The sequence below is a fragment of the Babylonia areolata genome, chromosome 33 (genome assembly GCF_041734735.1).
Source record: "Babylonia areolata isolate BAREFJ2019XMU chromosome 33, ASM4173473v1, whole genome shotgun sequence".
Lineage (NCBI taxonomy): Eukaryota > Metazoa > Mollusca > Gastropoda > Neogastropoda > Buccinidae > Babylonia > Babylonia areolata.
In genome coordinates, this window is record NC_134908.1 from 21,854,760 (window position 1) to 21,878,503 (window position 23,744).

Here is a 23,744-nt window from a genome sequence, read left to right on the forward strand (position 1 = left end):
TCTCAAGGCCTGACAAAGCGCGTTGGGTTATGCTGCTGGTCAGGCATCTGCTTAGCAGATGTGGTGTAGCGTATATGGATCTGACCGAACGCAGTGACGCCTCCTTGAGCGACTGATACTGATACTGATACTGGTATCCACCAGCCAAATCTACACTGAAGTCTCTTTATCCAGCTGTGTGTGTGTGTGTGTGTGTGTGTGTGTGTGTGTGTGTGTGTGTGTGTGTGTGTGTGTGTGTTGTTGTTGTTGTTGACAGCGCTCTGAAAAACGACAGACAGACATATTGTCACACTCATGTACACGATAGCTCACTAACAGGCTTCAGCATTCTTTTTTTTTCTTTTTTTTTTCCTTCTTCTTTTTTGTTCCCAACTCAGAACTGAAAAAAACACACAAAAAAACGAAAAACATTCTCAGAATGACTGACTGCACAATAGGGTAAACTGAAGTGAACATAGTGGAGAACAATGCACACAATCTCTGTGGTGATGGGAACATATGACATTATGAACCCACTGGTTATGATCAACACACAACACTCAGACAAACACACTGTTTGACACTGAACACATTTTTCTCCATACACAGTTTGCATCTAGCTACACACAGGCGCGCGCGCACACACACACACACACACACGCGCGCGTGCACACACACGCACGCCCGCACGTGCACGCGTACACACACACAGAGCTTTCATAAAACTAATGTCTTTACACACACATTGAACCTGGTTAACATTCATATTGACAGCAAAACTAGGTTTTAAAACCACTAAGTAAAAACAATATTTTTTTCTTTAAATAAGAGGAAAAAAAAAGAAAACAAAAGGTATTCAGCGATTATGTGATCAGTAAAACCTTTTGAAAGGCAACAGCAGAATGCCCACAAAGAGTGTTGGTGTTTCAGTTTCAGTTTCAGTAGCTCAAGGAGGCGTCACTGCGTTCGGACAAATCCGTATACGCTACACCACATCTGCCAAGCAGATGCCTGACCAGCAGCGTAACCCAACGTGCTTAGGTGCTGAGAAGGATTATGAGCAACAGACATATGAAATAATTGAATTTCAAAAGAACTGTGTATGAGAACGAATTGATCATCAAAGAACGGTGAGGAGACACATATTGTCCAACACGAAATCAATGTGTAGTCTTAAAGAGATTTGAATCAATACAAATCTGAGTCTAATGATTTAATCATTCAAACGAATCTGTGATTTGGATGATTAGAATCAACAAATCAGTTTGAAGGGATTCAGATCTGAAGTTAACAATCCAGTAGTCTGAGGAATTCAGATTTATCATCAAACAGAATCAATGTTAGTAGTCTTCAAATGAAATCAGAATCCTAGTCGATCAATATTTGAAACTGAAGAATCACTGTCGTTTGAGAACAATGAATCTTCAAACAATCCTGTCAGTTTGAAATGCAGTTCAAATGATCATTCAATTCCAGTATCTTCATTTGGAGAAACAGTTTAATTCAATTCAACACAGAATCGAAATGTCATACAGAGATTCTGAATCATTAAACGACCCTTGGTTTGAAAGATAATTTGAATCATTTAAACAAATCTGGTTGGAGAGCATGATTTGAAATCATTAACAGATCCTGTAGTTTGAAGGGAGATAGATTTGAATCATTCAAACAGAATCCTGTAGTTTGGAGGGAGATAGATTTGAATCATTCATACAGAATCCTGTAGGTTTGGAGATAGGATTAGATATAGTATATTCAAACAGAATCCTGTAGATTTGAAGGGAGATAGATTGAATCATTCAAACTAGAATCCTGTAGTTGGAGAGAGACAGATTTGATCCATTTCAACAGAATCCTGTAGGTCTGGAGGGAGATAGATTTGAATCATTCAAACAGAATCCTGTAGTTTGGAGGGAGATAGATTTGAATCATTCAAACAGAATCCTGTGGTTTGAGGAGATAGATTTGAATCATTCAAACAGAATCCTGTAGTTTGGAGAGGAGATAGATTTGAATCATTCAAACAGAATCCTGTGGTTTGGAGAGAGATAGATTTGAATCATTCAAACAGAATCCTGTGGTTTGGAGGGAGATAGATTTGAATCATTCAAACAGAATCCTGTGGTTTGGAGAGAGATAGATTTGAATCATTCAAACAGAATCCTGTAGTTTGGAGGGAGATAGATTTGAATCATTCAAACAGAATCCTGTAGTTTGGAGGGAGATAGATTTGAATCATTCAAACAGAATCCTGTAGTTTGGAGGGAGATAGATTTGAATCATTCAAACAGAATCCTGTGGTTTGGAGAGAGATAGATTTGAATCATTCAAACAGAATCCTGTAGTCTGAAGGGAGATAGATTTGAATCATTCAAACAGAATCCTGTAGTTTGGAGGGAGACAGATTTGAATCATTCAAACAGAATCCTGTGGTTTGGAGGGAGATGGATTTGAATCATTCAAACAGAATCCTGTAGTTTGGAGGGAGATAGATTTGAATCATTCAAACAGAATCCTGTGGTTTGGAGAGAGATAGATTTGAATCATTCAAACAGAATCCTGTGGTTTGAAGGGAGATAGATTTGAATCATTCAAACAGAATCCTGTGGTTTGGAGAGAGATGGATTTGAATCATTCAAACAGAATCCTGTGGTTTGGAGAGAGATGGATTTGAATCATTCAAACAGAATCCTGTAGTTTGGAGGGAGATATATTTGAATCATTCAAACAGAATCCTGTGGTTTGGAGAGAGATGGATTTGAATCATTCAAACAGAATCCTGTGGTTTGAAGGGAGATATATTTGAATCATTCAAACATAATCCTGTGGTTTGGAGGGAGATAGATTTGAATCATTCAAACAGAATCCTGTGGTTTGAAGGGAGATAGATTTGAATCATTCAAACTGAATCCTGTGGTTTAAAGGGAGTCCCACAAGGCTCTCCAAACACTGAACATATATATCCCATCTGATTAGAAAAACAAAACAACCGATGAAAAATGGGATTAAATGAACACAATAAGTAAACAGAATGCATACACACATTGAAAATAGAAAGAAAAAAAAGGTATCAACTACCACATTTTCCTCTCCGGAGCAGTTGTTGAATATGAAAGACAATTAGACATAGATATATAACAAGACAACGCACAGATATTGATATCAAACATCTCTTCTAGCAAAGAAAAAACAAAATCATTTCAAGTGCCTGTAGTGGAAACATGATTCAGTGTCTTATAAATGAGAACAATCCATCTCAATGACACTGAACAATGGACAATCATGTGATACAATTATTAGTTTGATATTTCTATGCAATGGAGTTTAGGCACTGAAGATGAGTTTAAAAAAAAAAGAATTCCAGCGTCCACCAACACAATAGTTTGGTTGCTTTCTGAACAGGTGTGTAAAACCTGAGTACATAATGTGTACATGAGGACGCACACATGCACTTGCACGCATAAACACATACACACACAGGGACACTGATAACCCTTCTGCATTTTGGTGGATGATGAATCTTTGTTCTTCATTTCTCCGTGTAGCGGGAAGAACAAGACATTGATGAAGAGAAAGAAACATGAAGTAGAATTGGGGACATGCACATATGTGGTTCATAACACTGTGAAAAGTTTTTGCACACACACACACACACACACACACACACACACACACACACACACACACACACACACACACACACACACACAAATACACCGAAAGAACAAAGACTGTGTGATACTTGTAACAGTTTAGAAGATGAGATTCACCTTTTAGACAATTGTGTAAAGTACAATACTTACAGACACAGATTCCTAATCGATATATGTCGTCCAAATGGAAAGCCTAGTGAATTGATCCTTCTAACAGAATTACAGCCAAGGCTGGCGAAATTTGTTCATGAATGTTTCTCTTCTTAATATGCTCATGTTTATGTTTCATTGTGTCTTATAAACTTTAAGGTTTTATGACAATAAAAAGTATTCTATTCTATTCACACACACACACACACACACACACACACTTTACTTGTGATCGACTTCAAAATAGGCTAAATGATTCCGATACCAATATTATCATCACTGAGTAAAGGCAGTTACAACACGAAACTCCAAGGCTTTCTTGATTAATTTATCTGTCTCCCAGTCAAAACCAGTTGTAAGCTTGATTCACTGATTTCATTTGAATGCCCATAGAACAGAATTTTTCCCAAAAAATTATTTTATTTATTTTCATTTATTTTATTTCATTTTATTTATTTATTTTTTTTATTGTTATTGATTTTTATTTTTATTTTTCATCTTTATTCATTTATTTATATACTTTTTTTTATACTTTATTTTATTTATACTTTATTTATTTCATCTTTTATTTTATTGTTGTTTATTTTTCTTTTATTTTCTTTGATTTGATTTTCTTCTTTTTTTCTTTTCTTTTATTTATTTATTTTTCTCAAGGCCTGACTAAGCACGTTGGGTTACGCTGCTGGTCAGGCACCTGCTTGGCAGATGTGGTGTAGCGTATATGGATTTGACCGAACGCAGTGACGCCTCCTTGAGCTAGCTACTGATACTGATACTGATACTTGCAAAAACATGCAGTGTTTAGGCATAAAAGAAGTTTGAAATGTCTATCACATACTTGTCCAGAGTACAAGAACAAGACAACTGGTCTTTCAACAAAAACAACAACAAAATCACTGACCAGTTTCCACCAAACATTTTGATAAATATTTGTCTTTGGAAGATGATTTAAATAACATTCATTACTTTGGAAAAAAAAAAAAAAAATTCTGATTGCTTGAATCAAAGTCCAGTTGATATCTACCTTTGATGAGTCTTTTTTTCTTCTTTTTTTCTTTTTAATAATTAACTTACTTTATCCTGTTTCTATTTATTTATTTATTTATTATTTATTATTATTACTACTACTACTACTACTACCTTTTTTTATATTATAATTATTATTTATTTAATTATTTATTTATTTATTTATGTACGCTTATCTATTATTGATTTACCTTTTTTTTTTTCTTCTTTCTTTTTTTTTTCCAAGGCCTGACTACGCGCGTTGGGTTACGCTGCTGGTCAGGCATCTGCTTGACAGATGTGGTGTAGCGTATATGGATTTGCCCGAACGCAGTGACGCCTCCTTGAGCTAGCTACTGAAGCTGAAACTGTTTCTGGGTATCTTCACAAAAAGTTATACTATACTCTGGGTCAGTCCGAGCAGTCGTTTAACCCATCCTACCAGCTTCCTGTCTCTTGCTTCCCTGCCTCAGTCACTCCACCACCTCACCCCCACCCCTCCCACCCACCCATCGCCTGAGCGTATGCACACACATACACACAGAGGTGGGGTTTTTGTTTGTTTGTTTTTTTCTCGTTCTAGTATCATTTGACAGTGAAAAGACGTTAAACTAAAAATAGAACACACACACTTTCACTTACTGGCATGCGTACACAGTAATTTCCCCGCCCCCTCCACCCACTAAAGAACGAACACACACACACACACACACACACACACACACACACACTTAAAACACTTATAGTGAATAGACGTTAAACTGAAGATAAAACACACACACACACACACACACACACACACACACACACACACACACACGTACCTCTGCACCACCAGTTCACAGTCGCCTCGAGCTCTGTCTGTGAGGACAGAACCTCACCAGAGAGACGTCACTTCTCTGAACAAATCCTGAGATTGTGTCAGCATGTCCGTAGATAAAACACACACACACACACACACACACACACACACACACACACACACACACACACAAAACAACAACAACAACAAAAAACAGTCTCTGCAATTCAGCCACACACAACACATGTGGGAACTATGCTCAAGTCTGGGGTGAATTCAGCCATACACATGGACCTTGGCTCAAGTCTGGGGTGAATTCAGCCATACGCATGGACCTTGGCTCAAGTCTGGGGTGAATTCAGCCACACCTGGACATTAGCTCAAGTCTTGGGTGAATTCAGCCACACACACACACACGGACTTAAGCTCAAGTCTGGGGTGAATTCAGTCACACATATGGACATTAGCTCAAGTCTGGGGTGAATTCAGTCACACACATGGATATTACCCAAAGTCTGGGGTGAATTCAGCCACACACACGGACTTAAGCTCAAGTCTGGGGTGAATTCAGCCACACACACGGACTTAAGCTCAAGTCTGGGGTGAATTCAACAACAGTGCCTGGTACTGATACATACATGGACAGTTCACACTTGTTCCATGACACAGGAACCTCAGCTATGAAACAGTTCACTCACAGCCATTAACTCACTCAGTACGGCCAGTCCTCTCTTCTCTTCTACACAGACACCTCGGATGTCCAGTGGGTGTCTGAATGACCCAACCTTTAGCTTCCGTCGTCAGAATTGTGGTATTCTTTGTCAACATTCACCTCTTCAGTACTATAATAGCCTTCCGCTTGCAAGATTTTGATGATGGTAATTGGGGGTGAAACGCTGTTAACGTCGTCTCTTTCGCCGTTCGTACTGAGAGAGTTAATTCTTCACTCAAGAACAATCATGATGACAATGGAATCTCATGACATTTAACACACACTCTATGGCATGGGAAACCTCAGCTATGAAACAGCTCAGTCATGGCCAATCAATTCATCACTCAAAGAACAATGACGATGAAAACGAACCCCTGACTCCCCGTAATTTGATTATTGTTCGCAATAACAATTATTTTGATGACCATGACAACTGAGAACAGCATCAGTGGTCATGCTGACACCTTTTGCACAGTGCAGTGATCACGAGTTATATAACCTGAATCCAATGCATTGTCATAATTATATTATTGCTACATGTCCTACCACTACAGGCTGTCTCCAAGCAATGCTGCAAGCATGTCCTATTGTCAGAGTAACCACCCAAAGGCCAACACCGTGTTTGAAAGTGACACAGTTCACGTTTGGCACAGGTAAAGTGTCGCTACAAACAAAGATCAATGAACAAAGATGGTCGGTCATCGGGGAATACACTTTAAAGGGACAGCCACCTATGGCTGCTAGCCGTTGCTTATTGTAGAACACTGGCAGAATTGTCAAGTCAGGTAGGTACAGGGGAAGAAGACTGTAGTGAAAACATACATGGAGTGATGGCCCAGAGGTAACACGTCCGCCAAGGAAGCGAGAGAATCTGAGCGTCGCTGGTTCGAATCACGGCTCAGCCGCCCGATATTTTCTCCCTCTCCACAAGACCTTGAGTGGTGGTTTGGGCGCTAGTCATTCGGATGAAACGATAAACCAAGGTCCCGTGTGCTAGCATGCACTTAGCGGCACGTAAAAGAACCCACAGCAACAAAAGGGGTGTTCCTGGTAAAATTCTGAAGAAAAATCCGCTTTGATAGGAAAAACAAATAAAACTGCAAGCAGGAAAAACTACAAAATAAAATGGGTGGCGCTGTAGTGTAGCGACGCGCTCTCCCTGGGGAGAGCAGCCTGAATTTCACACAGAGAAATCTGCTGTGATAAAAAGAAATACAAATACAAATACAAATAACACTGGCAGGGTTGTCAAGTCCGGTAGGCAAGGGAGAAGAAGACTACAACACCACTACACTCCCGCTGCCAGAAAACAAGCCTCCTCAGTAAATAAAACTATTAAAAAACAACAACAACAAAATAGCACATAAATAAATAAAGCAGTGAATCAGTGTGTTTAACTCACTCAGTACGGCCAGTCTTCTCTTCTCCTCTACACAGACCCCTCGGATGTCCAATGGGTGTCTGAATGACCCAACCTTTAGCTTCCGTGGTATTCTTTGTCAACATTCACGTCTTCAGTATAAGAGCCTTCCGCTTGCAATATTTTGATGATGGTAATTGGGGTGAAACGCTGTTAACGTCGTCTCTTTCGCCGTTCGTATGGAAAGAGTTAAAACAAAATACACAACTAAAAACAACAAACAAACGAAACCGTTAACAAAGAAACTCATTGACTAACAAAGAAAGAAAGAAAATCATCGAGGAAGAAGCAACCAAGGAGATCCAAATAAATACCAAACCAGTGGAACTGGGAACTTCCAGAGATCATGAGACTGACATTGTGGGTGCAGGGGGTGGGGGTGAAGGAGCGGAGAAGGAGGGGAGAGAAGGGAGAAGAGCAGGTGTACAACAAAGAGATTCATTACAGAAATGTAATCTTACACATTTACATGCGATCTTACAATTCATAAGATAACAAGAACATAAAACAAACAGAATCAGAACCATACTAACAGCTCAACGACAATAACCCAACTTTTCTTCATCTTTTAACAAATAGTAAAGAGTGGTAACTCTCTCCATTACACAAGGTACACAACTTCATGTCAGGGCTGTTTACGCTACCGATTCAGCTAGCACACAGGTAAATAAAAGGTACATTGGAACAAACCCAGACACTTCCTCAAAAAAGGAAGCACTGGGCCTGTCCTTATGCTGATCATTTGACATGTGCACACAGCAGCAAAGACAGAAGAAATGTGCAAACACAAATTAGCTTTTATTCAAGACTGGCATAACCTCTTTAATCCTGAACAAGCCACACAGAACACATGGACAATACAGAACAAACACATGGTTGCCTCGGTGGTTTTTCAACTGGAAATTAAGAAATAACGAGGCCAGGAGATGCAATGATTAACTAATAGTAAAGAGTGGTAACTCTCTCCACTGTTCCAATGTACCTTTTATTTACCTGTGTGCTAGCTGAATCGGTAGCGTAAGCAGCACTGACATGAAGTTGTGTACCTTGTGAACGGAGAGAGTTAACACTCTTTACTACGAGTATTTGTTAATCATTTCATCTCCTGGCCTCATTATTTGTTAATTTTAATTTTCTTAATCTTTTGTCTTCTTCTTTATATCCTTATGTTTTGTCATTTCATGAAGGTGGGCTTCGTGACAACACCCTGTGTTGGTGTGCACTCTGGCTCCCAGTCCAAGTGGGAATCCAAGACACGGTGAACGCACTCTGCCCAAATAACAGGCTGCAGTCAACACACTGTCGCTTTCCTCCTACGATGGATGGTAGGTTCACAGATGATTCTTTTCTGTCAGCTTCAGGGCATATTCTGATCCCACTGAAGTCAGTCTTTTCTGTCAGCTTCAGGCATATTCTGAACCCACTGAAGTAAGTCTTTTCTGTTTCAGACATTTTCTGATCCCACTGAAGTAAGTCTTTTCTGTTTCAGACATTTTCTGATCCCACTGAAGTCAGTCTTTTCTGTCAGCTTCAGGCATATTCTGAACCCACTGAAGTAAGTCTTTTCTGTTTCAGACATTTTCTGATCCCACTGAAGTAAGTCTTTTCTGTCAACTTCAGGCACATTCTGATCCCACTGAAGTCAGTCTTTTCTGTCAACTTCAGGGCACATTCTGATCCCACTGAAGTCAGTCTTTTCTGTCAACTTCAGGGCATATTCTGATCCCACTGAAGTAAGTCTTTTCTGTCAACTTCAGGGCACATTCTGATCCCACTGAAGTCAGTCTTTTCTGTCAACTTCAGGCACATTCTGATCCCACTGAAGTCAGTCTTTTCTGTCAACTTCAGGGCACATTCTGATCCCACTGAAGTCAGTCTTTTCTGTCAACTTCAGGGGGCATTCTGATTCCACTGAAGCCAGTCTTTTCTGTCAACTTCAGGGCATATTCTGATCCCACTGAAGTCAGTCTTTTCTGTCAACTTCAGGGCATATTCTGATCCCACTGAAGTCAGTCTTTTCTGTCAACTTCAGGGCATATTCTGATCCCACTGAAGTCAGTCTTTTCTGTCAACTTCAGGCATATTCTGAACCCACTGAAGTCAGTCTTTTCTGTCAACTTCAGGCACATTCTGATCCCACTGAAGTAAGTCTTTTCTGTCAACTTCAGGCACATTCTGATCCCACTGAAGTCAGTCTTTTCTGTCAACTTCAGGCACATTCTGATCCCACTGAAGTCCGTCTGTTTCCACTCTAATCTGTTGTGGTTTTATTCAATGTGAGAATATAAACAGCAACAACAACAGCAATAACAACAAGAACAACAGCGATGATGATGATGATGATGACGATAAGGATGATAACAAAAATAATATTAATATTATTGACAATAATAATGTTGAATCACAGCCTCTAAATTGCACAGAATTTTCCTGAAGAGATAGGGACTGAGAGAAAAATAAATAAATAAAAAATAAAAAAGATTGCCCACAAGAACAATCCAATACATTCAGTGCATGAAAACATGTGCGAACACACACACACACACACACACACACACACACAAACAAACACACACACACACACACACACACACACACACACACACACACACACATTCATGTATATGGACATACACCTACAGGCACATGAAAACCTGCAAAGAAATAATGTTATGAAACCTGAATATATAAACCGCAACAATGTGAACCATAATTAGGTGCCTGTTGGACATTGCTCATTTTCAACACGTGCGAACAATCGATGGTTTCAGCACATTTGCTCAAAAAAACAATCTTCATGGTTTCAGTACATTTGCTTTAGAAACAATCTTCATGGTTTCAGCACATTTGCTCTAAAAACAATCTTCATGGTTTCAGTACATCTGCACTAAAAACATCAGTACATCTGCACTAAAACAATCTTTACGGTTTCAGCACATTTGCTTTAAAAACAATCTTCATGGTTTCAGCACATTTGCTTTAAAAACAATCTTTATGGTTTCAGTACATCTGTACTAAAAACAATCTTCACATTTTCAGCACATTTGCTTTAAAAACAATCTTTATGGTTTCAGCACATTTGCTTTAAAAGCAATCTTCATGGTTTCAGCACATTTGCTTTAAAAACAATCTGTATGGTTTCAGTACATCTGCACTAAAAACAATCTTCACATTTTCAGCACATTTGCTTTAAAAACAATCTTCATGGTTTCAGCACATTTTCTCAAAAAACAATCTTTATGGTTTCAGCACATTTGCTCTAAAAACAATCTTCATGGTTTCAGTACATCTGCACTAAAAACATCAGTACATCTGCACTAAAAACAATCTTCACGGTTTCAGCACATTTGCTTTAAAACAATCTTCATGTTTTCAGCACATTTGCTCAAAAAAACAATCTTCATGGTTTCAGTACAACTGCACTAAAAACACCAGTACTAAAAACGGTCTTCATGGTTTCAGCACATTTGCTCTAAAAACAATCTTTATGGTTTCAGTACATCTGCACTAAAAACAATCTTCATGGTTTCAGCACATCTGCACTAAAAACAATCTTCATGGTTTCAGCACATTTGCTCAAAAAACAATCTTCATGGTTTCAGCACATCTGCACAAAAAACGACCATAATGGTTTCAGTATAAAAGCAGTACAGATTAAGAAAATCATCAGGAATACAAAATGTTTTAAGAATAAAAACCTTCATTGTTAGGGGGGAAATAGTACTCATTGTAAACTGAGCACTAATACAGTTGTACTTATTGTAAACTGAACACTGATAGAGTTGTAATCACTATTGCTCATTGTATAAAACTGGTTCTAGTTCATGAATTAAACCAATCCCATCATTCAAAACAAAACAAAAAAAACAAAAAACAAAAACAAAAAAACACACAACAAACTAACTAACTAAATAAATGAAATAAAATTTTAAAAATTTAAAAAGTGAAAGAAATGAAAAAAGAGACAAACAAGTTTCAATTTATGCACTGAATTTCAGTACAGATTAGTTCATCTTTGGAAAAAAAAAAGAAAAAAAAGGTTTTCACAGGGTCTTCAGTGCACATGTACCATGGATTCAGTACAAGCGCACCAATGGTAACAAAAGATCTCTGCTAACTATCAGTACACTGGAAAGCACTCACTAACAGTCCGTGTACACTGATGAGTATTTCAGGGAGTTTTCGTTTTGTTTTTCATTTGGTTCGCAGAGTGTAGTCTCAGGCAAAGTGTTTACTCCGCGCGGTCTGCAACAGTCCTGTGGAAAACACTTAGCATCTCACAGCCTGGAGTCCAGGCCATAACGTTTTCTCTGCGCAGTCTGCAACAGTCCTGTGAACAGCACTTAGCATTTCACAGCCTGGAGTCTAGGCCATAACGTTTTCTCTGCGCGGTCTGCAACAGTCCTGTGGAAAACACTTAGCATCTCACAGCCTGGAGTCTAGGCCATAACGTTTTCTCTGCGCAGTCTGCAACAGTCCTGTGAACAGCACTTAGCATTTCACAGCCTGGAGTCTAGGCCACAATGCTTTCTCTGCATGGTCTGCAACAGTCCTGTGGACAGCACTTGGCATTTCACAGCCTGGAGTCTAGGCCATAACGTTTTCTCTGCATGGTCTGCAACAGTCCTGTGGACAGCACTTGGCATTTCACAGCCTGGAGTCTAGGCCATAACGTTTTATCTGCGCGGTCTGCAACAGTCCTGTGGAAAGCACTTGGCATTTCACAGCCTGGAGTCTAGGCCATAACGTTTTCTCTGTGCGGTCTGCAACAGTCCCGTAGACAACACTTGGCATTTCACAGCCTGGAGTCTAGGCCACAATGCTTTCTCTGCATGGTCTGCAACAGTCCTGTGGAAAACACTTAGCATTTCACAGCCTGGAGTCTAGGCCATAACGTTTTCTCTGCATGGTCTGCAACAGTCCTGTGGACAGCACTTGGCATTTCACAGCCTGGAGTCTAGGCCATAACGTTTTATCTGCGCGGTCTGCAACAGTCCTGTGGAAAGCACTTAGCATTTCACAGCCTGGAGTCTAGGCCACAATGCTTTCTCTGCATGGTCTGCAACAGTCCTGTGGACAGCACTTGGCATTTCACAGCCTGGAGTCTAGGCCATAACGTCTTCTCTATGCGGTCTGCAACAGTCCCGTAGACAACACTTGGCATTTCACAGCCTGGAGTCTAGGCCACAATGCTTTCTCTGCATGGTCTGCAACAGTCCTGTGGAAAGCACTTAGCATTTCACAGCCTGGAGTCTAGGCCATAACGTTTTCTCTGCATGGTCTGCAACAGTCCTGTGGACAGCACTTGGCATTTCACAGCCTGGAGTCTAGGCCACAATGCTTTCTCTGCATGGTCTGCAACAGTCCTGTGGAAAGCACTTAGCATTTCACAGCCTGGAGTCTAGGCCACAATGCTTTCTCTGCATGGTCTGCAACAGTCCTGTGGACAGCACTTGGCATTTCACAGCCTGGAGTCTAGGCCATAACGTTTTCTCTGTGCGGTCTGCAACAGTCCCGTAGACAACACTTGGCATTTCACAGCCTGGAGTCTAGGCCACAATGCTTTTTCTGCATGGTCTGCAACAGTCCTGTGGAAAGCACTTAGCATTTCACAGCCTGGAGTCTAGGCCATAACGTTTTCTCTGCATGGTCTGCAACAGTCCTGTGGACAGCACTTGGCATTTCACAGCCTGGAGTCTAGGCCATAACGTTTTATCTGCGCGGTCTGCAACAGTCCTGTGGAAAGCACTTGGCATTTCACAGCCTGGAGTCTAGGCCATAACGTTTTCTCTGTGCGGTCTGCAACAGTCCCGTAGACAACACTTGGCATTTCACAGCCTGGAGTCTAGGCCACAATGCTTTCTCTGCATGGTCTGCAACAGTCCTGTGGAAAGCACTTAGCATTTCACAGCCTGGAGTCTAGGCCATAACGTTTTCTCTGCATGGTCTGCAACAGTCCTGTGGACAGCACTTGGCATTTCACAGCCTGGAGTCTAGGCCATAACGTTTTATCTGCGCGGTCTGCAACAGTCCTGTGGAAAGCACTTAGCATTTCACAGCCTGGAGTCTAGGCCACAATGCTTTCTCTGCATGGTCTGCAACAGTCCTGTGGAAAGCAGTCACCATTCCTACTTCTGCCTGTCACTGCTGGAACTGAGTGCCAGAAACACAGCACTATTGTTGGGAGAAAAAAAACCCAAACAAAACCATGCACAAAATCCAACCACCACAAAGTAACGGTACTCTAGCGCACTGCGACACAAAAGTGCACCTGCACCACACACACAAGACCACGGTATCCAAAGTAGAGCACAAAAGTACGCCTGCACCACAACCGCAAAGATATCCAAGTACAGCACAAAAATACGCCTGCACCACACAAAACGTTGTGCTATCAAGGTACAGCACAAAAAGTACGCCTGCACCACAAACGCCGTGCTCCTCAGCACAAAAAAGTACGCCCGCACCACCACACTAAACGGCGAGCTATCCAGGTGCAGGCGCACCACCAGCACAGAAAGAGAAAGAGCACACGGGTGCACGTGCACCGCTATATGGAGGCCCGCTTGCTGTGCTGCTGCCAGGCGAGGAAGGAGTTGCTGTCCTCGGTGATACTGATCGTGTCCTCCCTCCCTCCTCCCCCCCCTCCTCCTCCTCCTCCTCCTCCGCCACCACCCTCCCCCCGCTTCTTCAAAGGCAGCAGGTGGGAGATCTTCCCCGGCCCTCTCCTGACAGAGTAGCGAGGCTTGCTCGTCTTCTTCTTGCTCTTCACGGACGCCACCACAGCCGAGGATGACGACGACGACGATCTCCCGAATCCGGCGCTGCGAAGATTGTAGCAGGAGCAGGAGCAGACGGACACGAGGTCGTTGTACTCGGGGGTCTCCTGAGCTCCCGACACCACGTTGCCGTTGGCCTGGCCCGTGATGACGTCACCCTCCAGGCGGACAGCGCCCCTAGCGGCGGCCGCCGCCTCCATCTCCTCTCGCCTCTCGTCCACCGTGTTCATGGTCAGGAAGCGGAGGATGAGGAGGTTCATGGCGGCTGAGATCACCGTCAGTCCGAACAGGATGAAGATGATGGAGAAGGCCACGTACTCCACCTGGGGACAGAGAGGTCACTGTGACGACAACAATAATATCAACAACAACAGCAACCACCACCACCACCAACAACCACCACCACCACCACCACCACCGCCACCACCACCACCACAACAACAACAACCACAACCACCACCACCACCACCACCACAACAACAACAACCACCATAACCACCACCACCACCACAACAACAACCACCATAACCACCACCACCACCACCACAACAACAACCACCACCACCACCACAACTACCACCACCACCACCACCACCACCACCACCACCACAACAACAACAACAACAACAACAACAACAACAACAACAACAACAACAACCACCACCACCACCACCACAACAACAACAACCACCACCACAATCACCACCACCACCACCACCACCACCACCACCACCACCACCACCACCACAACAACAACAACAACAACAACGATAACCACCACCACCACCACCACCACAACCACCACCACCACAACAACCACCACCACCACCACCACAACAACAACAACAACCACCACCACAACAACAACAACAACCACCACCACCACCACCACCACAACAACAACCACCATAACCACCACCACCACCACAACAACAACAACAACCACCACCACAACCACCACCACCACAACTACCACCACCACCACCACCACCACCACCACAACAACAACAACAACAACAACAACAACAACAACAACAACAACAACAACAACAACAACAACAACAACAACAACAGCCACCACCACCACCACCACAACCACCACCACCACCACCACAACAACAACAACAACAACCACCACCACCACCACAACCACCACAACCACCACCACCACAACAAAACAGGATGAAGATGATGGAAAAGTCACATTCTCCACCTGGGGGCAGAGAGGTAATTGTGACAACAACAACAACTCTATCTCTCTTCCCCCCTCATTCTCTCTCCTGGTATGTCCCCTCTCTCTCATCCCCCCCCCCCTCTCCTCTCTCTCCCTCACTCTCTTCCCATCCTCTATCTTCTTCTCTCTCTCTCTCCTATTCCTTTTTCCCCACCTTTATCTCTCCCTTTGTCAGTCTGTCTGTCTGTCTGTCGCTCTCAATCTCTTGTCCCTAAAAAAAATGGCTGCAAATGCTTTTTGACAAGAAATCATCATCATCATCATCATCATCATCATCTGTGTGTGTGTGTGTGTGTGTATATGTGTGTGTGTGTGTGTGTGTGTGTGTGTGTGTGTCCCTCTCTCTGTATATACATCTCTCTCTGTGTCTCTCTCTCAGTCTCTGTCTCCTTCTCTCTATCTCTCTCTGTGTCTCTCTCTCAGTCTCTGTCTCCTTCTCTCTATCTCTCTCTGTGTCTCTCTCTCAGTCTCTGTCTCCTTCTATCTCTCTCTGTGTCTCTCTCTCAGTCTCTGTCTCCTTCTCTCTATCTCTCTCTGTGTCTCTCTCTCAGTCTCTGTCTCCTTCTCTCTATCTCTCTCTGTCTCTCTCTCTCAGTCTCTGTCTCCTTCTCTCTATCTCTCTCTGTCTCTCTCTCTCTCAGTCTCTGTCTCCTTCTCTCTATCTCTCTCTGTGTCTCTCTCTCAGTCTCTGTCTCCTTCTCTCTATCTCTCTCTGTCCATCCTCTCTCTGTCCACCCCCCCCCCTCTCTCTCTGTGTCCCCCCCACCCCATTTCTCCCCCCCCCACCACCCCCCACACCCACTCTCTCTGTGTCCCGCTCTGTCCTGCTCCCCCCACCCCCCCACCCCACACCCCCCGCAAAGTTCCAGTGCCCTACCTGGTGGGTCAGCATGTTGTTTTGCTGCAGAGCCACGAAGTCCCCAAAGCCGATGGTAGTCAGTGTGATGAAACAGTAGTAGAAAGAATCGATGTAGATCCAGCCCTGCAATGATAAACACACACACACACACACACACACACACACACACACACACACACACACACACACACACACAACATTTCCTTCAGCTCAATGTCCTTTGGCAATTTATTATATCACTCTCTTTCTCTCTCAATATATGTCAAGGTAACGAATCGAATTAGAAGTAGAAAGAGTCGATGTAGATCCAGCCCTGGAACACACACAACGAACTTTCTTCAGCAGGGACAGACAGGGTGGACAGACAGGGTGGACAGACAGTGTGGACAGGGTGGATAGACAGTGTGGACAGACAGTGTGGACAGGGTGGACAGACAGGGTGGAGGTGGACAGGCAGGATGGACAGACAGGGTGGACAGACAGGGTAGACAGACAGGGTGGAGGTGGACAGAGTGGACAGACAGGGTGGAGGTGGACAGACAGGGTGGAGGTGGACAGACAGACAGGGTGGACAGACAGGGTAGACAGACAGGGTGGACAGACAGGGTGGAGGTGGACAGACAGGGTGGAGGTGGACAGACAGACAGGGTGGACAGACAGGGTGGACAGACAGACAGGGTGGACAGACAGACAGGGTGGACAGACAGGGTGGACAGACAGACAGGGTGGACAGACAGGGTGGACAGACATAGTGGACAGACAGACAGGGTGGACAGACAGGGTAGACAGGGTGGACAGACAGGGTGGACACACAGGGTGGACAGACAGGGTGGACAGACAGACAGGGTGGACAGACAGGGTGGACAGACAGGGTGGACAGACATAGTGGACAGACAGACAGGGTGGACAGACAGGGTGGACAGACAGGGTGAACAGACAGGGTGGACAGGGTGGACAGACAGGGTGGAGGTGGACAGACAGGGTGGACAGACAGGGTGGACAGGGTGGACAGACAGGGTGAACAGACAGGGTGGACAGACAGGGTAGACAGGGTGGACAGACAGGGTGGACAGACAGGGTGGACAGGGTGGACAGACAGGGTGGACAGACAGGGTGGACAGGGTGGACAGACAGGGTGGACAGACGGGGTGGACAGGGTGGACAGACAGGGTGGACAGACAGGGTTAAAAGCTGAGTCTGAGGGGAGGAGTAAGAAAAGGACGCCGCACTCTGACTCTCCGGTTCCACCATACTTGCCGAGTTCACCCTTTCTGTTCACCATTTTCACCTTTTGATCCTGCCATTTCACCATACAATCTTTTGACCCTGCTCGTTCACAATACGATACAATATCAATGATATCCCCCCATCCACTTATCAAACGATCTTTTGACACCCTCAGTTCACCATACATTTTTCCGACCCCCCCTCCCCCTCTTGCAACCTCCCCTCATCAAAGTCCACATCAACTTGACGGAAGGCGGAATTGAGCCCTGTGACGTCACTGACAGGGGGGGTGAGGGGGGGAGGAGGGGGTAGATGCTGGAGGAAGGGTGGGTGAGGAGGGGAACAAAAAGGTTGTGGCGGCGGGGGGGGGGGGGGGGGGGGGGGGGGGGGGGGGGGGGGGGGGGGGGCGAATGGTGTGATGGTGGTGGTTGGTGGTGGTGGCGGTGGCGAAGATACCCATACTTCCACTTCCTTCTTCTGATGATCCCCGTGGCTCGCCATACAACCCCCTCCAACCCCCGACCCCCCCCCCCCCCCCCGCCCCCCCCCCCCTCCTCCCCGCTCCCTGCACACACACACACACTCTTCCTCCGTCCCCTGCCTGGTCAATTTTCTAATTGTCAATCTCCTTTCAGCCCCCCACCCCCACCCCCTACCCCTCCCCACCCCCTCTCCCCTCTTTCTGCCCTTTTCTCCTTTCTAAGGTCAGAATGTAGCACCCTTGGAGACTGCAGACACACACACACACACACACACACACACACACACACACACACACACACACACAGAGATTGAAACAGATTGCTAAAGTTCAATCCAACCTTTACGAGGCTACCCAATTGTCCCCCCGCACTCCCTCCCCCCGTCCACCCCCTCCCCTCTCTCTCTCTCTCTCCTTCTCTCTCCTTTTCTCTGCTCCCCCCCCCCCCCCCCCGAACCCCCCCCCTCCTCCCCCACAAAACCCACATCAAATGGCGAACGACAAAAGCGCCGAGATAATGGCGCCGAGATATGGTGGATGGTGGATGGGGGGGGGGGGAATGATTGTGGGAGGGAAGGGGGTGGAGTGGGTGAGTGTGGAGAAGTTGTTACCAACAACTCGGTATTTACCTTCATGGTGGGGGAGGGGGGGGGGGGAGGGGGAGGGGTGTAGGGGCCGGTGGGATGATGTGAGATGACTAAAAGAAAAAAAAAAGTTTATCATTTGACCCTCTCGGCTAACCATACCACGCATCACCCTACTCCACCCACCCCTCAAAATCCAATATAGCACACCACTATTATATAGTGACATGCTGCTGTCATCCTGGCAAAAAAAAAAAAAAAAAAGAAAAAAAAGAAAAAAAAGAAGGAAGAAGTGTTTGCTGGACGTGGGAAAGATACAAGGGAATGAGGGAAGGAGAGAGAGAGACAGACAGACAGACATTCTGTTCCAATCTGTTGTGTTCGGTTCCATTACACACACACACAAATGAACAAACACACACTCATGCACGCATACATACATGTACGCGGAAGTACACACACACACACACACACACACACACACACACACACACACACACACACACACACACCCTATATTCCAATGAATGCTAATCCGTTCCATTCTAGCATATTCCATTCCACCCCATTATATTCCATTCTTTAAAAAACAAAAACAAAAAAACAACCAACAACTGTGTTCTTTTCTCATCTAATCCGTTCCATTCTATTATAATCATTCTATTCCATTTCATTCTATTCCATTCTTAGGAAAACAAAACTGTTCTTTTGTAATCTAATCTGTTCCATTCCCCCGTTTGCATCCCATTCTGTCCCATTAGTTTTCCATTGTTTCCCATTCTATCCCATTAACATTCCATTATATCCCATTAATATCCCATTACTGTTCCATTAAATCCCATTCTATCCCATTAATATTCCATTCTATCCCATTAATTTTCCATTGTACCCCATTCTATCCCATTAATATTCCATTAACGCCCCCATCCCCCACCCAACCCCCTCAAAGTCTCTGAAGGCAGCAGCCCACCCGTCCGCCCCCACCCACTCCACCACCCACCCACCTCAAAGTCTCTGAAGGCAGCAGATCCCCCCCTCCACCCCCACCCCTACACCCCTACCACCCACCCACCCACCTCCACGTCTCTGAAGGCAGCAGCCCCCCCCTCCACCCCCCCCCCCCCCTTCACCCCCACCCACCCCGACCCACCCACCTCAAAGTGCCTGAAGGCAGCAGACCCTCCCCCCTCCCCCCTCCTCCACCCCAACCCACCCACCCATCCACCCACCTCAAAGTCTCTGAAGGCAGCAGCCCACCCGTCCGCCCCCACCCCCTCCACAACCCACCCACCCACCTCAAAGTCTCTGAAGGCAGCAGACCCCCCCCCCCCCCCCGCTCCACCACCCACCCACCCACCTCCAAGTCTCTGAAGGCAGCAGACCCCCCACCCCTCCACCCCCACCCCTTCACCCCCACCCACCCCCACCCACCCACCTCAAAGTGCCTGAAGGCAGCAGCTCCCGTGGTGAACACGATGCCGGAGAGGTTGAGGGCGATGAGGATGAGGTTGGTCTGGGAGACCTCTGTGTTGTGCATCTTGAAGGACTTCTTGATCTGCTTGAGGAGGAAGGTGACGAAGGTGTTGAGGCGCTCTCCGACGCTCTGGAACATGACGATGCACAGCGGGATGCCCGAGATGGCGTAGAACATGCAGAAGATCTTGCCGCCGTACGTCTGGGGCGTGCTGTGGCCGTACCCTGAAACAGGGAGGAGAAGGGGTATCACGGTGATCACGTGCAAAGGGTGAGAGGACAGTGTTGTGGCCGTACCCTGAAACAGGGAGGAGAGAAGGGGTATCACGGTGATCACGTGCAAAGGGTGAGAGGACAGTGCTGTGGCCGTACCCTGAAACAGGGAGGAGAGAAGGGGTATCACGGTGATCACGTGCAGAGGGTGAGAGGACAGTGCTGTGGCCGTACCCTGAAACAGGGAGGAGAGAGGGGGTATTACGGTGATCACGTGCTGAGGGTGAGAGGACAGTGCTGTGGCCGTACCCTGAAACAGGGAGGAGAGAGGGGGTATTACGGTGATCACGTGCAGAGGGTGAGAGGACAGTGCTGTGGCCGTACCCTGAAACAGGGAGGAGAGAGGGGGTATTACGGTGATCACGTGCAGAGGGTGAGAGGACAGTGCTGTGGCCGTACCCTGAAACAGGGAGGAGAGAGGGGGTATTACGGTGATCACGTGCTGAGGGTGAGAGGACAGTGCAGTACCCTGTAGCAACCCTCCCGTCCACACACCCCCCCCTCCCCCCCCTTCACCCCAACCCACCCAGTGCGTGCATGTGTGTGTGTGTGTGTGTGTGTGCGTGCGTGTGTGTGTGTGTGTGTGTGTGTGTGTGTGTGTGTGTGTACAGTGCGTGCATGTGTGAGTATGCATAAGATTTTTATATTGATATGCACTTGTAAGTATCCTAATTTCTACACTATCTGCGTTTGTGTATGATTTTCGATTTATGTTCGTATCTTGTTATGTACTATCCCCCCCCCCCCCCCCCCCCCCAATATTCCTTGACCCCGGTACACTTGGTAATAAAGACATAATCTATTCTATTCTAAGCGTACAGTGTAAGATCAATGGTTTCTCCATTACAGTGTGAAGTCGTTTATATTTGAGCCTTTTGTGAGGGACTATGACTCTCAAACTAGGTGGCAAGATTGCGTTGGCTCTTAGTGCTGCAGCCTTGGGGGCTAGATGGCTTAGGGAACCCTCCCAACGCCGACTGTCCTAAAAACCTCTTGGCCGAGAGAATGGGGATGGTTTCAGTTTCAGTAGCTCAAGGAGGCGTCACTGCGTTCGGACAAAACCATATACGCTACACCACATCTGCCAAGCAGATGCCTGACCAGCAGCGTAACCCAACGCGCTTAGTCAGGCCTGGAGAAAAAAAGAAAAAGAAAAAAAAAGGTGAATAAATAATAGATAAGCTTACATAAATAAATAAATAAATAAAGTGGGGATATATATAGTGGGGATGGAACTAGAGCAAGACACTGTCGAATTCTAGCCCAGATGGTCGGGACAGCGGTTTCCTCCTCTGCTGTTCTAATGGTCATAGTCGTACACGACTGACTATCATACATACACACATAATCATTATCATTATTCTTAGCAGCAGCAGCAGCAGCAGCAGCAGAGTAGCAGTACCAGTAGTAGTAGTGATAGTAGTAGTAGCAGCAGCAGTAGTAGTAGTTGTAGTAGCAGCAGTAGCTGCAGCAGCAACAGCAGTAGTATCGTAGATTGAGATGAAAGGATTCGTATGTTTGTTTCCAGTTCAAATTACATTTCAGAAAATCAATATTAATGTCACCCAATAAAATAATTTCATTTCAGAGGAGAGAAACGTCTTCCATCATTAGCGTGAACTTATCCAACAAGTCAACGTGCTCTGCAGGATTCCTATAGATAAAGCCAATAAGAAACGGTTACGATTTTTTAAAGTGTACCCGGATCCACACTGATTCAACATGGTGGTTTTCGAGTGATTCAATTCTTTTGAATCTGATATGTTCATGAACTTAAATAAGTAAGCCCGTTTCCTTTGGATTGAAAAGGAGGGAGAGAGAGAGAGAGAGAGAGAGAGAGAGAGAGAGAGAGAGAGAGAGAGAGAGAGAGAGAGAGAGAGAGAGAGTGACAGACAGACAGAGACAGACAGAGACAGACAGACTTATTTTCCAGACTTTCGTAACCTTCAGCCGACCCAGAAAAAGGACGTCTCAGCTGAAAAGGCAAGGAAGGTCACTCCAGTCGCCCCTCGCTCCATTCGTCTTAATTACCTCCCCTCCATAAATGTCCGAGGGCCACTTTGCAAAGGGGAACCACTGTGTCATCCATCACTGTGACCAGCAGAGTTACTGCCCTTCGGATAACTCCTCTGCTCCTTTGGCCCCCCGCACCAGGCCGGCAGTGGTGCGATAATGTGTCGGCTTATTTCATTGGTCCCCGCCGTCCAATTAGGGTTTATGGCCTCCGACAATGAGAAGGAAAGACCTCCCGGGAGGAAGGGGAAGGGTGTGGGGGGAGGAGGGGGTGGGGTGGGGGCGGGTGGGTGGGTGGGGGGGAGGTGGAGAAAAGCTGATTTGTGGATCGCACCTGGACAGAGGGTTCAGAGGGAGTCTCTCTCTCTCTCTCTCTCTCTCTCTTCTCTCTCTCTCTCTCTGTGTGTGTGTGTGTGTGTGTGTGTGTGTGTGTGTGTGTGTGTGTGTGTGTGTGTGTGAATTAGAATCATATTCATTTGTCATGAAAACTGTAAATGAAAGGTTTAAAGAGACAACGATAATGGGTTAAAAAAAACAACAACAACAAAATAAACAAACAAAAAAACCACAAAACACACACACACACACACACACACACACACACACACACACACACACACACACACAACAACAACAACAACAACAAACAAACAAAAACAACAAACGAACCAAACTAAACGTGAGATATAATTAAAACGTGACGTGTTCTTTAAAACATTCGAAAATGAATTTTACAAGTCGAGGTTTTTGCAGGGTCTTAATTAGTAAATCACACAACTGGCTCACTGTATCAGTACCATCAAAATTACACGTGTGAGGACATGGTGTCACCTGTGATTATCTGTCAACACGAAGGTTCGCGCGAACGTACCTGTGCACCTCCAGGTAAGTCATTGTCCCTAACCACGGGTACCCATTTCACCTTCTGTCCACATTGTGACACATGAGAACAACACTAACCAACAATAGCTCACTCTCCAATCCTACGCTTCACAATATTCCAACAGTTCCCAGACCTCCAGTCTGGTTATGCCCCTTGGTTCCAAGCACTTTAACTCACTCAGTACGGCCAGTCCTCTCTTCTCCTCTACACAGACCCC

The 23,744-nt window shown here is 45.2% G+C and overlaps 1 protein-coding gene across 1 annotated transcript in view; it reads right to left on the minus strand.

Moving 5' to 3' along the window:
• Positions 1 to 13,391: 13,391 nt before the first annotated feature.
• The window catches only part of LOC143277015 (two pore potassium channel protein sup-9-like), a 97,920-nt gene continuing 87,567 nt past the window's right edge, over positions 13,392 to 23,744 (minus strand). The window contains exons 2-4 of the mRNA XM_076581729.1: positions 20,321 to 20,583; positions 16,612 to 16,716; positions 13,392 to 14,823 (exon numbers count right to left, since the gene is read on the minus strand). Of these exons, the coding sequence (XP_076437844.1) occupies positions 14,272 to 14,823; positions 16,612 to 16,716; positions 20,321 to 20,583 (920 nt within the window). The 3' untranslated portion in view covers positions 13,392 to 14,271. The remainder of the gene's footprint in view (positions 14,824 to 16,611; positions 16,717 to 20,320; positions 20,584 to 23,744) is intronic.